At 56.5% G+C, this 16,170-nt stretch overlaps 5 protein-coding genes across 5 annotated transcripts; all 5 read left to right on the top strand.

Moving 5' to 3' along the window:
* Positions 1–193: 193 nt before the first annotated feature.
* CHGG_01926 (uncharacterized protein) lies at positions 194–2,557 on the top strand (the record flags this gene model as incomplete). Its single annotated transcript, XM_001221146.1, has 5 exons — positions 194–282; positions 502–847; positions 905–1,003; positions 1,332–1,406; positions 1,481–2,557. 5 exons carry the CDS (start codon positions 194–196, stop codon positions 2,555–2,557), a joined length of 1,686 nt encoding a protein of 561 aa, XP_001221147.1.
* Positions 2,558–3,036: 479 nt separating this feature from the next.
* CHGG_01925 (uncharacterized protein) lies at positions 3,037–5,192 on the top strand (the record flags this gene model as incomplete). The annotated part of the gene is made up of 5 exons (XM_001221145.1): positions 3,037–3,299; positions 3,421–4,694; positions 4,788–4,882; positions 4,950–5,030; positions 5,100–5,192. The coding sequence occupies 5 exons, from the start codon at positions 3,037–3,039 to the stop codon at positions 5,190–5,192; spliced, it is 1,806 nt and encodes a 601-aa protein (XP_001221146.1).
* A 1,310-nt stretch (positions 5,193–6,502) lies between these two features.
* Positions 6,503–10,220, top strand: CHGG_01924 (uncharacterized protein; the record flags this gene model as incomplete). The annotated part of the gene is made up of 6 exons (XM_001221144.1): positions 6,503–6,933; positions 6,986–7,881; positions 8,069–8,568; positions 8,619–8,735; positions 9,075–9,380; positions 9,750–10,220. 6 exons carry the CDS (start codon positions 6,503–6,505, stop codon positions 10,218–10,220), a joined length of 2,721 nt encoding a protein of 906 aa, XP_001221145.1.
* Positions 10,221–11,604: 1,384 nt separating this feature from the next.
* Positions 11,605–12,790, top strand: CHGG_01923 (uncharacterized protein; the record flags this gene model as incomplete). Its single annotated transcript, XM_001221143.1, has 3 exons — positions 11,605–11,659; positions 11,718–12,263; positions 12,348–12,790. 3 exons carry the CDS (start codon positions 11,605–11,607, stop codon positions 12,788–12,790), a joined length of 1,044 nt encoding a protein of 347 aa, XP_001221144.1.
* A 918-nt stretch (positions 12,791–13,708) lies between these two features.
* CHGG_01922 (uncharacterized protein) lies at positions 13,709–15,232 on the top strand (the record flags this gene model as incomplete). The annotated part of the gene is made up of 3 exons (XM_001221142.1): positions 13,709–13,792; positions 13,854–15,018; positions 15,075–15,232. The coding sequence occupies 3 exons, from the start codon at positions 13,709–13,711 to the stop codon at positions 15,230–15,232; spliced, it is 1,407 nt and encodes a 468-aa protein (XP_001221143.1).
* Positions 15,233–16,170: the final 938 nt, after the last annotated feature.

Raw genomic sequence — 16,170 nt, 5'->3', positions numbered from 1 at the left:
CACGGCTCTTGCTAGAACACTGCGGGGTGATCTATCAATTCAGGGTGAGATTCGGTTCACGATTTCTAGCGGTCGAGCTCGTCTCCATTGCCTAGGTGCGCACAGCCGTTGCCGGCGAGCCACAACTCGAACCATCGCAAACCGTGGCCTTTCCCGACAAGCTTCGGTCGTCCGAACGATTGGTACCGCAGCCATGGTGTACCGCTGGGAGCAGCATCGGCTGACATGCTATCGTTTATACGTCGAAGAAAAAAGGTCAATTGAAGATGTGGTGGAATACATGTGAGTGCATCATGACTTCACTCCGAGGCAAGTAACGAACGCAATTGTTGTGCAGCTTGCACATTTCCCTCACCGTACACCCACCCTCCTCTACTGCACCCTGCATCCTGTGGGAATGCAACTTTCACCCTTCCATCACCACAGCGGCTCCGAATGGCCTTTATCGCGCCATGCATCTCTTACACGCGCAAGCTGACCGTGACCCGGCCGTTTCTGTAGTCGTCGCGCCTTCCAAGGAGCATTTTCCCGCTGGGGATTCCCCAGCAAGCTGAACCCCGCCTACAAGAATGAGCAGCTTGTCGCGCGGGTGAAGGAGCTATGGGAGCGGAACCTGTCCCAGAAGGAGATGGTCTCCATGCTTGCCGATGAGGGTTACACGGTCGGCGACCGTGAGGTGTCGCGGATTCGGTCCAAGAACGGATGGCTGCTGAGGAGCAACGGCGGATATCCTGCGTCCGACGTTAGGCGGCAGCGGACCGGTAGTGCGGAAGACAGCGCTGGCGGCGCTGAAGTGGGAGATTACGCCGGGGATGGCAACGGCAATGGAGTCGACGCCAGCGGTCAAGTCCAAGGGGCACCAGAGCGACTACTGGAATTACGGGGCTAACGGACTAGATATCAGTCGACGCGCAGGTGCAGGAGGGAGACCCTCAACGCACTGCGCGAGGGCCCGGAGAAATTACCGGAAGCCGCGCTTACCGAGGCCGAGAGCCAGGGAGAGGTGGGGCGAACAAGAAGCGCCGTCGACATACCAAGCCGTACGGAGGGTCTGCCCCCCGGACCCCCCAGGGCCGGCCCGCTTCCCGTCCGAGACCACCCTCACCGAGGCCAAACAGATCCTGCAGTTAGACAAGGAGACTTACGCCGCCATGCGACAGAGCTTTCTACATCCATTTGCGTGGATGCAGGGCGTCTACAAGAAAACGCTCGTAGGGCCCCGAGAGATGGGAGTCATTGAAGGAGCAGCTTGATCCGCGAGAGCATGCAGGCTCCGTTTCCATCATGTGGGACCACACTGATATGGACAAGAAAAAACTGGCCCATCGAAGGTCATTGCCTGTGACGGTGACAAAGAGGGATCAGGAACCGAGGCCACTGCTCGTGACATTGGCCCGAGGCCCAAGGTCAGTTTCTTGGGTTTAAACCCTGGAAGAAGGGGAGGTTGGTCCGCAGCCAGCTGTACAACATTTTGGCTCAGGAGAAGTTTACGTCCAAGCTTGAGGAAGGACTAGACTTTTTTGACGGGCTTAAGAAGCGATGGATTGCCGAGTCGCCTGAGCTGAGCAGAATCGTTGCGGTTGGAGCTACCGATCCCGAGTATCAGCGCAAGTTAAAGGCCATTAACGTGCTTTGTAAAGACGCAACTAGTCGGTACCGAGATGATGTGTTCCGCTTAGGAAAGACTCCGGCGATTTTACTACTGCCCCCGGAAACTCCGCCCCCAAAGTCCAAGGGGAAACAGCCGACCCCCGCAAGCAAGGAGGCAACCCAGGAAATGACACCAGCACAAACATCCAGTACGCCTGGGCACGACTCCGCCATGGCGGAAGAGCCTGCAGAAACAGTCCAACCGCGACGGCGCGGCCGACCCCCGGGCGTCAAGAACAAGAAGAAGCCTTTCCCCCATGTCCAATCTCGCCTGGCCCTGGCCGACGCGGGAGGCCAGACGGACCAGCAAATGGTGGATGCGCAGCTGGGGGCCAACATATCGGTTGAGCCGCAGAGCCAGACCCCTTTCGTAGAGGATTCGTACGTGCAAGTATATGACGTCGCTCAGCAGGCACAAATCTACCAACCGCAACAGCCGCCGCCGCCGCCACAACAACAGCAGCAACAACAACAGCAGCAACAACAGCAGCAACAACAGCAGCAACAACAGCAGCAACAACAACAGGAGCAGCAGCAGCAGCAGCAGCATCAACTACAGGGGCCGCAACAACTGGTACCGGAGCCAACATCATCTAGCGGCGTCGCTGCCTTCTTCCGGCTGACCGGTGCCGCCATGATGATGTTCCCCGGCGTACAGGGACAGTGGATAGCACCACTAACCGAGCGAACCATGGACGAGCTGCGGGCGGCCGCGGTGCAAAAGACACCCGGCGGCATCTGCTACAAAATCGAGGGCATCGTCAAGGACGGCAAGGGTGGCGAGTTACCGCTGCTGGTGAGCGACGGGGGCGAGCTGGAGACGTATCTCCAGCACGTCCAGGGCACTGGTGGACCGCCAACGTTCCATATTCATGTCGTGCCTGGGGATGATAACCCATGGAAGTAAGGGGTGAGGTGAGGGGGCGTTGGGGGTGATGGAGAAGGCGGACTTAATAGACTTTGCTATGTAGATAGAGTACATTGTTTAACTCGAGTGTGTTGTGGGATTATTGTGCAATCACCGCCTAGCGTAAAGAGTATTCTGCTTAGAAATTTAGACACCAACTAGGCACTAATACAGGTAGATATTTATGTTTGTCACACAAATCACCAATTGTGAGATGCTGGCGTGCTTCCGGTGTTCGATGTCATCTTTGAGCGGGAGAAACCCCTGCTCAACGGCCATTGCGGGGCTCCACCATGCCGGAAGCTCCGACCTTTTTTCTCTCCCGCATCAACTTTCAGACCTTGGCACTCGGCTTGACATCCCCGGACCAGCGACGAAAGCGATAGCCGACGACACGGCATGCGGCCGAGCTAGCTTCCAGCTCCGAACCCGAGCCCAATTGACCCCTCAACATACCGATACACATCCCGATACCCGCCATGTCGCGGCTTGCGGGCAGGATGCCCAAAGGCCTGGGGCAGCGTTTGACAGCTCCGGTTGGAACTGGAGCTGGTGCTGCTGCTCGCCGGTCGACATGTCTCTCCCTCCGTACAGCACCCGCGCGCTTCGCATCGGCAGAGAACAACAGCAACAAGCCTAGGCCAAGCGGGCATTCGTTCCAGGGCCAGCTGACCCACAGTATCATGAAACGTCTCCAGCGCGAGAGGGCCGACCTTGAACGTATGGCCAGGACGAGGCCCGAGTCGAGCATGGCGAGGAACTTTAGTCTTACCTTTGGTACGCCTACTTCCACTGGGCTCCCTTACGCTGCTACTATCGTTACCTCCAATGCGCCGCCAATCTGACTGTTCATTGTGCCACAGTCCTCTTCTTCGTCGGCTCCGTTTCATGGCTGCTGGGCTACCAGTACCCGCGCGACGTCGACCCCAACTCGACGCTACCCCTGAACGCAACACAACCGCCGAGCTACAATCTCAAACCCAGCCCACCTGGAGGCTGCCTGGGCCGACTTCGTCGAGATCGTCGGCCAGGAGAACGTCAGCACGATCGAGGACGACATCCAGCAGCACGCCACCTCGGACTGGGTCCTCCCACCAGTCCGACCCCGCCCACAAGCCCTTCTGCGTCGTCTACCCCTCCACCACCGAACAAGTGGCCCGCCTCATGAAGATCTGCCACGTCCGCCGCATCCCCGTCGTCGGCTACAGCGGCGGCACCAGCCTCGAGGGCCACTACACGCCGACCCGCGGCGGCATCTGCGTCGACTTCAGCCGCATGGACAAGGTGCTCGCCCTGCACAAGGAGGACCTGGACGTCGTGGTGCAGCCGGGCGTCGGGTGGGAGGCCCTCAACGAGCAGCTGGCCGAGCACAACCTCTTCTTCCCGCCGGACCCGGGGCCGGGCGCCCAGATTGGCGGCATGATCGGGACCGGGTGCAGCGGCACCAACGCCTACCGCTACGGCACCATGCGCGAGTGGGTCCTCTCCCTCACCGTCGTCCTCGCCGACGGCACCGTCATCAAGACCCGCCAGCGCCCGCGCAAGAGCAGCGCCGGCTACGACCTGACCCGCCTCTTCATCGGCTCCGAAGGCACCCTGGGGCTCGTCACGGAAGCCACGCTCAAGCTCTGCGTCACCCCCGCCGCGGCGTCCGTTGCGGTCGCCAGCTTCCCGTCGATCCGCAACGCGGCCGACTGCGTGGCGCGCGTGGTGGGCGACGGGGTGACGGTGGCGGCCGTCGAGATCCTCGACGACGACCAGATGCGCTTCATCAACGCGCTGGGCAACACGACGCGCAAGTGGCGCGAGGCCCCCACGCTGTTCTTCAAGTTCTCGGGCTCGCCCGCCGCCGTCAAGGAGCAGGTCGACCTCGTGCGCGCCATGGCCAAGCGCGCGGGCGGCCAGTCGTTTGACTTTGCGCGCGATGAGAACGAGCAGGCCGAGCTGTGGTCGGCGCGGAAGGATGCGCTGTGGGCGACGATGGGCCAGAGGAGGCCCGGCGATCATGTCTGGACGGGGGATGTGGCTGTGCCCATGAGCAGGCTGCCGGATATTATTGAGGAGACGAAAAAGGATTTGAAGACGACCGGGTTGACGAGCTCGATTGTGGGGCATGTGGGTGATGGGAACTTCCATAGTACGTTTTGTTCTTCTCTCTTGCCAAACTAACTCCCTCCTCGCTGGGGTGGATTGATACGTGGATGGGACACGTGGCTGACTTGTCTGATAGTTATTCTCTTGTACAACGAGGTCGAGCGGAAGTTAGCGGAGGATTGTGTCCACCGCATGGTGAAGCGGGCGGTCGAGATGGAGGGCACCGTTACGGTAAGCACACCAACGACCTCTTCCCTCTCACAAACCCTTGGTTTTATTGACTGGATTTCTTCTTCAGGGCGAGCACGGCGTCGGGCTTGTCAAGCGTGATTACCTACCCCACGAGTTGGGTGAGACGACGGTGGATGCTATGAGGAAGGTGAGAAGCCCCTTTTTATCACCTACAGAAAATGTCAAATATCTGCTAACCACCCCGCCAACTATTCAGATCAAAGCTGCTTTCGACCCGCTCTGCCTCCTCAATTGCGACAAGGTCGTCCGTGTGCAGAAGCCTGCCCGCGGGGAGGTGGCGAAATGGTAGTGGGCAACAGCCATCTGTACTATTTAACTCGACGACTTTAGGTATCCTAGGTGTCGAAAATGTATACCCCGTCACATATGCGTGCTGTGTAGTTGTGATACCATCACCGGAGGGGCGTCTGACACCCCCCTGCAAGCTCCCGCGCCCGCCTTTTGTTCGCGAAGACCCGTGTTTCGGCATGCCGTTGCCGGCCGACCGGAACGTGTTACACATTGATGATTCCATCGGTTATGTACTGTGTACATACATACATTCATACATTACCCCAGTCACTAGCGAAACCGGCTTCCGCTTTGCTTTCACACATCTTTCTGGCGCACGGACCGTTTATGCATCTAACCAGCCACACCGTGTGCCCTCGTACCCATTGGTGTACTGTACATACCAGGCAGGATATACATGGTAATGCAACAACGTAGTATTACGATGGATGACGTTCAGCCAACCTGGACTGTCAGCCAGAAATGGCTGTTATTACGATGACCGTGGTCGAATAATAAGCCGAACCCGGCTCTTCCATCAACGGTTAGGTTAATAGATAAGAGAGGGCACGTCTGGCTTCCTTGACCAAGTGCTGGATGACGATGGTTCTAGTTGTTGCTGCTCGACTGCCGGCCCGCCCGTCGTCTGCCGTCCGCATTTCGGACGATGCGGGTACGGTCTCCGTGTCGCTGTTTGTCAGGCAGTGGGCTTAAGGTGGGGTGCATTAAATCCAGCCGCCGCCCAGGGGCCATTGCTCTCCATCTTCAGGGCCGAAATCAGGGCACATTTGCTATTGGCCAATTTAGCCGCCAGAGCATGCGACTGTGTATTCCGTAATCTGTACTCCGTAGTCGCTGCTAAATTTAGCTCGTGCCAGAATCCGGGCTTGGAGGAATCGAGGGGTCCTGGAAGTGAGGCCCTTGTAATCTGTACGCACTCCGATTTTGCGGACCCCACGCGATCATCGGATCAAGCAATCTGACAGGCCAAGCACTGTTCTTCGACGGAACGCAGCGACTTATCCCTACAAGAGAAAGCAGAAGCTGCCATCTTGTGAACGATCACACTGTCGCCGTTGATGAGGTGATGGTTTATCGTCGATGAGTAGGTTAAAGCGGCTTCGACAAACCCCGCGCTAGGCCAACCCTGCGCAATTGGGTCGAGGCAGTTGTGTCGGGCAGCGGTTGGGCAGCGCGACGCCCTTCTCCCCAAACCTTGCGATCTTCAAACAGATTGCTGTAACTAGCCACGATTCTCCATCGCTCCCTCGAACCAATTCCTCAATTCGTACATATTACACGTCAATCGTTCCGTTGTTTCCCGGCACGATGGAGGGGCTCGGGGCCGTCGCAAGCGCCATCGCCGTCGTCGAGTTGACCGCCAAGGTCGGCTCTCTCTGTCTCGAGTACTCGTCCGCTGTTAAGAGCGCCAGGTCCGACATCAAGCGCCTGCGAAAACATACCGATACCTTAAAGACAACCGCTGAAGGCGTACGAGAGCTCCTCCAGGGTCCATATGGAGCTCGGCTCGAGACGTCGCAAAAGCTGCGCGAAGCCCTTAGCAATACCTGCTCGCAGCTTGGTGATGTCGCTACGAAGCTGGAAGAGAAGTTGCACAAGGGTCATAGGGCAAAAACGATGAGACGTGTAGGGCTGCGAGCCTTCGGGTGGCCGTTCGAGAGCAAGGACGTGGACAAGATCATTGCGAACCTTCAGCGGGACCAAGACTCCTTTTCCGCCGCTCTTCAAATAGATCAAATGTATGCGCAAGCCTCATACCTTGGTTAATACATAGCTAACAGTAATTTCCAGCACCGAAATTCTCGATATCCACTCTAAGATCGACCTAGCAGCGCTCCCGGTCGCAAGCGGCGCGGCCTCCGACTCGCACGCCGAGGAGCACAACGCACGTTGCCACCCCGACACCCGGACCAAGCTCCTTCGCCAGATCCGGGAGTGGGCAAGCGATCCTCAAGCCGAGAACATATTCTGGCTGAACGGCATGGCAGGAACAGGAAAATCCACCATCTCCCGGACCGTGGCCACCTCGTTCGCGAAAGACGGCCTACTCGGCGCGAGCTTTTTCTTCAAACGGGGAGAGGGCAACCGTGGCAACGCTGGCTTGGTTTTCCCTACCATTGCTCGCCAGCTTGTACACAAAATTCCTGCCCTGGTGCCTTCTATCAGAGAGGCCATTGATGCCGACCCGGACATTCCCAAGAGAGCACTAAGGGACCAGTTCGAAAAGCTCATCCTCCATCCGCTTGGCTGCATTCAGCGCACCACGGCAATCGTGGTCATCATTGACGCTCTTGACGAATGTGATGGAGACAAGGACGTCAAGACTATCATCTCACTGTTCGCACAAGCAAGCGTCATACGCTCCGTACGTTTGAGGATTTTCATCACCAGTCGGCCTGAGCTGCCTATTCGCCTTGGTTTTAAGGACGTCCAGGGAAAATACCAAGGCTTAGCTCTGCACCAAATCCCAGAGCAAGTTGTGGAACAGGACATATCCACATTTTTGGCGTATGAGCTCACGCGAATCAAGGATGAATACAACGGACAAGTGCCACTAGGTTGGCCGGGCGAAAATGACATTCGAACTCTCGCTCAGATGGCTGTCCCACTGTTCATTTTTGCCGCAACCGTCTGTCGTTTTGTGGACGATCAGGGAAGGTCGAACCCTGCCAAACGACTAAAAGAAAGTTTTGGAATACCGGACGGCAGCTCGCCACTCCACGCTCGACAAACTCGACGCCACATATCTCCCCGTCCTCGACCAGCTCACCTCTGGACGTACCGATCAGGACAAGGCCGAAGTGCTAGCCGAGTTCCGAAGTATCGTTGGCCCCATTATACTCCTTGCTCAGCCGCTCTCAGTACGGTCACTAGGACAACTTTTAGATGTCGAATGCGAAAACGTCCACGCATTGCTCAACTCTCTCCACTCTGTCCTTGATATCCCCTCAGTGGACGATGCCCCAGTCAGGCTCTTTCACCTATCCTTCCGCGACTTCCTGGTTGACCCGGCCAAGCGTACCAAGAATGAGTTTTGGATCGACGAGGCAGAATATCACAAGACGCTTACGGAAAGATGCATCCAACTGATGGACCAATGCCTGGGACAAGATATCTGCTGTTTAAAGGTGCCGGGAATGCTGCGGTCAGAGCTCGACCAGCAGACTATCAACGCCCACCTGCCGCCTGAAGTTCAATACGCCTGTCAGTACTGGGTCCACCACCTAAAGGAAAGCAAACATAATATCGAGGACGACGGCCCAGCCCACGCCTTCCTGACAAACCATCTCCTTCATTGGCTTGAGGTTTTGTCTCTCCTGGGAAGGCTCTCTGATGGGGTGTTGTTGATAAGAACGCTTCTGCACGCTGCCCAGGTCAGTTAATAATACCGTTATAATGCTATATAGTAACTAAATATTGCTAGCTACAGCCGGATACAGCTCCTAATTTTGTTGACTTCTTGAGCGATGCAGAGAAATTTATTCGCAGTCATGGAGCGATAAGAGCTGGTGCCGATGGACAGAAGCTTTCTGTTCCGACCGTACAGCCTCTATCCAGGTCAACGGGCATGCTGCGGAGCGACGGGACCTCCCACAGGCTGGCCTGCCCCAAGGCTCGCCTCTCTCCCCTATCTTGTTCCTCTTTTTCAACGCGGACCTGGTCCAGCGAAAGATCGATAGCAACGGTGGTGCGATAGCCTTTGTCGATGACTTTACCGCCTGGGTCACAGGACCGACGGCACAGAGCACACGCAAGGGCATCGAAGCAATCATCGACCAAGCACTAGACTGGGAAAAGAGAAGCGGAGCGACATTTGAAGCAGACAAGACGGCCGTCATCCACTTTACCCGCAAGGGCCCTAAACAAAACCAACTCGGAGCCCTTCACCATCAAGGGTCAAGATGTTCAGCCGAAAGACCACGTCAAGATCCTTGGAGTGGTCATGGATGCCAAGCTCAGGTACAAGGAGCATATCGCAAGAGCGGCCTCCAAAGGGCTCAGCGCGGCGATGGAGCTGAAACGGCTCAGTGGTCTGTCCCCGGCTACGGCGCGGCAGCTGTTCACCGCCATGGTCGCGCCAGTGGTGGACTACGCCTCCAGCGTCTGGATGCACCAATGCAATTGGGAAGACCGCGCCGGCCATACACAGGGTGCAGAGGGTCGCGGCGCGAGGGATCATAGGAACGTTCAGCACGGTAGCAACACGCGTAGCAGAAGCAGAAGCTCACACCCCCATGGCTCAAGATCGATTCTGGAAGAGGGCGATCAAGATGTGGACGGACATTCCACACCCTACCAGAGACGAATCCACTCCGCAACGCCACTTCCCGGATGCGCAAGTTCCGGGGATCTTACCGCTCGCCTTTCTTTCAGGTAGCAGATCTCCTCAAGGACGTCCCCATTGGACAGCCTCGAAACCATCGCTCCCGTCGTGTTAGCGCCATGGGAGAGGCGAGTCCGCACTACGGTTGACGGAGCAGGCATCCAGCAAAAAGAGACAGAGTGGGGCGGTCCGGATCGCCGTAAGCAGCTCCGCACGAAACCAATATGGTAGGGATCGGAGGAGTCGTCCGCCTCCCCGCTGCCCGATGCGAGAGGGCTCAAGGAACAAAGCCTTCAGTGTGACTCTGGGCTCCCAGGTCGGAGCAAAGCCCGTTCTCAGGCGGAACTTGCGGCTGTTGGGTACGCGTTGAGGTGGATTCGAAATATCAGGTACCGGAAGATCATCCTTGCCACCAGCAACAAAGGCAGCCGTGATGGCCTTGGAGCGACCACACCAGCAATCAGGGCAACAATATCTCTGTCAGGCGTACGATGCGATAAGTGCCTTACGCAAGGCGGGAAATACGATCTCGCTCGTCTGGATCCAAGCGGGTACCAAAAACGAGCTCCTGAACACAGCCAAAGCGAAATCAAAGGAAGCAACGCGGCAGGACGCTACGCCACAAACCCAGGATCCTGCCATGCGGTCAACAGCCCTCCGTATCGCATGGGCAAAGCGGGCACCGCCCACGTCCTTACCTGACAAAGTGGGCAGACATTCCAAGAGAGTCGATATAGCGTTACCTGGGAAAGCACACTCGACTATTATACGACCACCTGTCCCGAAGCGAGGCCGGCGTGCTTGCTCAGCTTAGAACAGGCATGGCCAAGCTCAACACATACCTTGCATCGCATCAAAGCAGCACCGTCAGATCAGTGTACGTGCGGACAAGCCCGAGAGACAATGGACCACTTCCTCTTCCGATGCAAGCAATGGGATCAACACCGTAGGGAGATGCTGCAATATACGGATGTCCACAGAGGGAACCTCTCCTTCTACCTGGGAGGAAAGTCGCCCTCGGATGACAAGGACTGGTCCCCCAACATGCGGGCGGTGCGGGCGACAATACGTTTTGCCATTACCACAGGTCGTCTGAGGACAGAACAACAATAGAATGAAGCAAACTAACCTCACCATCCTAAACCCCGACTAACACCCCTCCTTCATCTCGTGCCACACCGAGCAAGCGCGCTTCAGTCGCCGAAGATAGGACGTTGGACACTTGGAGACTAGCCTTCAAGCCAGCTTACTTTTCGTACTACTAACCCACGAGCACCCGCAGCAGAGAGGGCAAGATTGTAAAGGAGTTAAGCCAGAAAAGGAGGATGTACGGGCTTCATGAGACCAGGATCCATTTTAGGATATGTATTAGTAGATTGCATGATAGTTGCCCTTTCGGGTTAGGCCCGCCGGGCGGAATAAATTGTGTGTGTGTGTGTGTGTGTGTGTGTGTACTACATAAGTAAGTACTATCCATTCGGCTCGCGGCACGGTTTAATAATCTGTATATTTTCTGAGGAGCTCCCGAGCCCTCCCCGGTGGAGGGACCGCCATGCGATCGACAAGTTACGATTGGCGAATGACGAGGCGAGGCAGCAATTGGTGTGCGCAACTCCTCGGCGCCTTGCATGCCGATGGGCGTGTTCGGACGTCTCATTGCAGACGGGAATTGCGCGGGCCCCGGCGATCCAAATCCCACGGAACCCCCTTCTCAGCCCCGTTTTCGGCTCGCCGTGCCCTCCCTCGCCGGTTCTGGGTCCGGTGCCGCAACGACGCCCTACGTTCGGCATGACTCAAGTCGGCTGGGAGTCGTGAGATGCTGGGGCACGGTTGGATGTTGATTGGGTTTGGTTTATTAATGGAGGTGTTGGATTTGGCTGGATTTGGCTCGCCGGTTGAGGGCCCGGAGATAACGGGGAAGTGAGGTGATTCCTACACCATGGGATGAGAAGTTACGGTGCCGGGAATGGCATCTAGATGGTTTGGTGTGCTGAAACCGACTATTAATAGCTGACATGACTTCTATGTGCCAAGGTCATGTTCCCCTGATCCAGAGTATCCAACAAGCACAGTTGTTATTACGACAATGAATCCCGTCAATACCAAGCCCTACAAGCTGCCAAACGATGCAGTGTGGTTGAGTGAGCCCACCACGGAGGTCATCCCTTCGAAAACGTGAGGAACTAACCCGATCTCCAGTAACCGGCTGCTCGTCGGGCATCGGCCGCGCTCTCGCGACGCTCGTCGCCAGCAAACCTAACCACCGCCTCATCGCCACGGCCCGCAACCCAGCCGATCTCGCCTACCTCCCCGAGGGCAACGCCAATATCCTCAAGCTCCCGTTAGACGTGACCTCCCCAGAGTCGGTCAACGCCGCCTTCACCGCCGCCACAGAGCATTTCTCCAAGACCGAGAACGGGGGCAGATTTTACCTTGACGTTGTCGTCAACAACGCCGGCTACTCGCTCTCGGGCGACACCGAGTCAGCCACCGAGGAGGAGACACACCGCGAGATGGAGACGCTGTTCTTTGGCACCGCGCGCGTGACCACGCGGGCCATCGAGGCCATGCGTCAACCGGCCAAACAGGGTAAAGGGGGGGAGGTTAGAGGTGGCGTCATTTTCAACATCTCATCGCTTGCCGGACTGTGCGCCTTCGCCGGCCACGCGTACTACCACGCGGGCAAGTTCGCTGTGGAGGGCTTCTCGGAGAGTGTCGCCAGAGAGGTCCACCCGGATTGGGGGAGTAAGTGCAATAGTTTTCATCTCACCTGACCTGACCTCACCTGACTTTGCTTGTTTGTCTGAAGTTGCGGATCCACCGGGTTAGGGCACGATATGCCTGGTGGTACATACCACACCCTGGGGGTTGCAACGGTGCACGATCTGAGACAGTCTGCGTGTAGTGCGATGGCTGACGTAGATGACAACACCCCAGTCAATGTGTGCATCGTCGAGCCCAGCGGCGTCAAGACCAACTTCGAGGGCCACAGCAAGGCACGCACCGCCGCGCACCCGGCGTACGCGGCGCCCGACATGCCGGCTCGCAAGCTCGAGATGTACGTCAACATGGGCATCAAGTCGGGCGTGGGCATGATGGAACCTACCGCCGTTGCCGATGCGTTATACACTGTTGCGAGTCGCGGCGAGCGCATTCCGTTAAGACTGCCTCTGGGCGCCACGGCGTGGAAGATGGGCAAGGCCAAGTTTGAGGGCTTAGTGCATCAGTTCGAGGAGGTCAAGGAGATTAGTGCGATGAGTCAACAGTTGTGAGAAATATTTTGTTGTGCATGTAACCTGAGTGAGTGGTTATGAAAACTTACCTATTTTTGACTTATGTTTGATAGTTAAATGGAACAAAAAAAAAACACCAGTGAATCGGGACACGCGCGAAATGGGAATGGAGACTTGGGCTGTCGTGACGTACTTAGCGCCCTAATTTAGCATGCAGCCGAGGCCCGTCTTCCCTTATCTTTGGTCACCCCTCCTCGACTTTTTCAATTTTATCAATTTTACTAGTTTTGTTCGTCACGAGAATCAAGGCGAGATTGTCAGACTCTCGTCTCAAACCCAACCAGATTTCCCGCTTCATCCTTCCTCGTCCCTGTTTCTGCGTCCCCTTGTCTCGACAGGAGAAGACTCTCCGGCTGAGTGTGACAGGAGTGCAGTGTGCGACCCGCGGAAGAGCCCCCCCAGTCCAATGGTCGGCTTTCGTTGGCTGAGCTGTGCCCCACTGCTGATTGCCGAGAGGGTGGTGCGAGGGTAAAAAGGTTGGGTCCAAGGGACTTTGCGAAGCGGGGACCTCAAGATTCCCATGTTGGAATCAGGAATCCCATTCTCTGCAGCCCCGCCCCCCCCCCGCATCCCGCTGTGATCGACAGACTCAGTCGACAAGTGACGAGTCTGGACCACCTGGACATCGACCGACAAAATTGAGTGTCGGACTGCCGTCCCTTCCGTCAAGTCAAAATATTTTTTTCCCTCGTTTTCTTCTCTTCATGCACATACTATACGCACCAGACATCTTCAAGTTAGAATTCGTTTTATCCTATTTTTCATCTTTTTCGCCACCAATGTGCACGTGCATTGCTTTACAGGCAGTTGACAGAGCTTGCCGGGTCTAGACCGCGCCCCCCCTCCAAAATCTAAGCTGCTGTCCCGACGACCCCATACTTCCCCCATTTCGCCATCATGTCTCACCGGCGTTCTCTATCCTCGGGCTTCATGGGCTTCGGGATGCCGATGAACATGGGTTCGGGAACGTCCACGCTGCAGGTTCGCCTTAAGTCCCATTCTTGCGAAGCATCATCCCACTGACATCGGTTTGACGATGTAGATGAATCCTGACCCTGCCGACACAATATTTCCGCTCGACAGCTCCTTCTTTTATCAATTTGGCGACCGCCCAATGTCCATGACGCTGGACGCAATTGACCCCTTGGCCTCGACATTCGAAACCCCGCCGGGCCAAGCCTCCTCGGCCGCCCTGGTCGGGAGCACCCCGCAGTCGACTGGTTTCTCTCCTAATGACACGACGGGCAACGACCTGGCCCAGGAGTCGTTGGGAGCTGGAAACCAGAGCCAATCCAATGGGTTGAACGAATTCACCAAGCGGCCTAATTGGCCAGCTCGAGTGGTCGATGTGCTCCGGGACTTGCTGCACATCTTTGACGCTGATGGGAGGATCAAGACTGTCTCTCCAAGCGCCGTAAATCTCACCGGCTATCAGCCGACCGAGCTCTGTGGCCTGCTCATGCAGGACTTGTTGCACCCAGATGACGTGGGCGTCTTCACAGCGGAGCTGAATCAATCCATAGCTTCGGGCAATCCGTTCTGTGTCTTCTACAGGATGAAGAAGAAGGACGGGACATACGCCATCTTCGAAGCCATTGGCCATGCCCATATCGCTGCGCCCAAGTTTGCGCCCAATCCAAACAACCAGACGGCCTTCTGCCAAGCCGTCTTCATGATGGCTAGGCCGTATCCTACTAAGAATGCCGTTCTGCTTGATTCATTCTTGGAACACAAGATGGAAAACGAACGCCTCAAGCGCAAGATCGCAGAGCTCCAGAAGGAGGAGCAAGAAGACACCGAGGAACTCGAGAGAACATGGCGGGGAAGCCAAGAGACCACACCGTCCGAAAGCGGCGCGCGCTTCGGGCCGTCGCCCTTGCAACCTCAGTCGGATGCATCTATTCCACCCCGGGAACAGGGAACGTCCCTAGACGGCGGGCTTGCGGAAGGCATCATGGGGCCGCGGCGGTCCTCGATCGGTGTAACACACACTGACACCATCGAGATGCTCACCGGCCTCCGATACCAGGAAGGCGAGCGAAGCCGTGGTATCACGACGGGAGTCGCTAGCCCCACGCTTGTGTCGGGGGATATTGGCATGATCACCGGAGACGTCGGCATCGCCATCCCACTGGACAGAGATCAGCGTACAGGGGACAAAAAGAAGAAGCTTAAAATGGTTGAGGAATATGTCTGCACAGATTGTGGTGAGTTCATATGCTTCCCGGCTTAGGGGTTGACGGCGCTGACTCTCTTTTATTAGGGACACTCGAGTCCCCAGAATGGCGCAAAGGGCCGAGTGGACCTAAAACTCTCTGCAATGCCTGTGGCCTCCGATGGGCGAAGCGGGAGAAGAAGAAGAGTATCAGTCACGGTGGCGGGGGTGGCCCAGAACATTCCGGGCCTGGGTTTGATATCTAACGGCTAGAAGCCGTTCGCCTGTCCTGGGTTGCTAAGCAATACACGCGTGTGGCTTATGGAGGTTCTGAGCCCTTCGCCCGAAAGCTGGCGAGGCTGATTGGCTTTTGAATTCAAACTCTCCGGAATGGTGGAAAGGACCTGGTGGCTCCAAAAGATTCTGCAATACCTCCTAAAACGTTGGGTGAACGAAGAGCGAGAGCCTCAGCCATGACGGTATGAAGTTCTATGAAGTTCCGTGGTATTTCGAGTCCGAAAATAACACTACTAAGGGCTAGAAACGCAGGCTTGCTCAGAGACAAGGCTAAGAGTACGAAACCCAAAGTGCAAAGAACGCTTTACAGGTCGTCGGGTACTGGCCGCGGTATGTTGGTAGGTAGGTATTATCAAGGCGACGGTTTTGGCGGTCCTTGGTTAGCACCGTACCGAGTCTCGGGCTAGTTCCCCAAAAATAACTAGTTAACGCAAATGATGAAATCACAACGGTTGGCTTGGTATGGGCCTAGTCCTGGGTGCACAGGTTGCAACCCCCTACTAGCAGCTTTCTTAATTATTACGCATCTCTCTTACAGTATGTCTTTTCCAAAACATGTTCAACAGCTGCAGCAACAAAACTACAAATCACATCAAATTCTTGTGACCAACCCTCGGCCCGCATACCTCAATCACCTGCTCAAGGTGTGGGGTCGTGGGGTGAAACACACCGTGGCCCTTGCCTGGCGTAGGCCGGACCCCTAATTGGACTCAGAAGGACCCCACGATGGCCTAGACACAAGCAACGGGAGGAGAACTTCCCCTCCTTCAGCTCCCTTCGTCACTTACCCCGCCAAAGTGCAGCTACTCCAGCGTACCCCTCTTCCTCCACTTATACCCCTCGAGCAACGGCTTGTTAGGGAACAGCCCACTCTTACGAAAAGCAAACCGGCCGTGGACGCAATCCT

The sequence above is a fragment of the Chaetomium globosum genome, genomic scaffold (genome assembly GCF_000143365.1).
Source record: "Chaetomium globosum CBS 148.51 scaffold_1 genomic scaffold, whole genome shotgun sequence".
Taxonomy (NCBI): Eukaryota; Fungi; Ascomycota; class Sordariomycetes; order Sordariales; family Chaetomiaceae; genus Chaetomium; species Chaetomium globosum.
The sequence above is the reverse complement of the archived record's forward strand: the minus strand, read 5'-3'. Positions and strand labels throughout refer to the sequence as shown.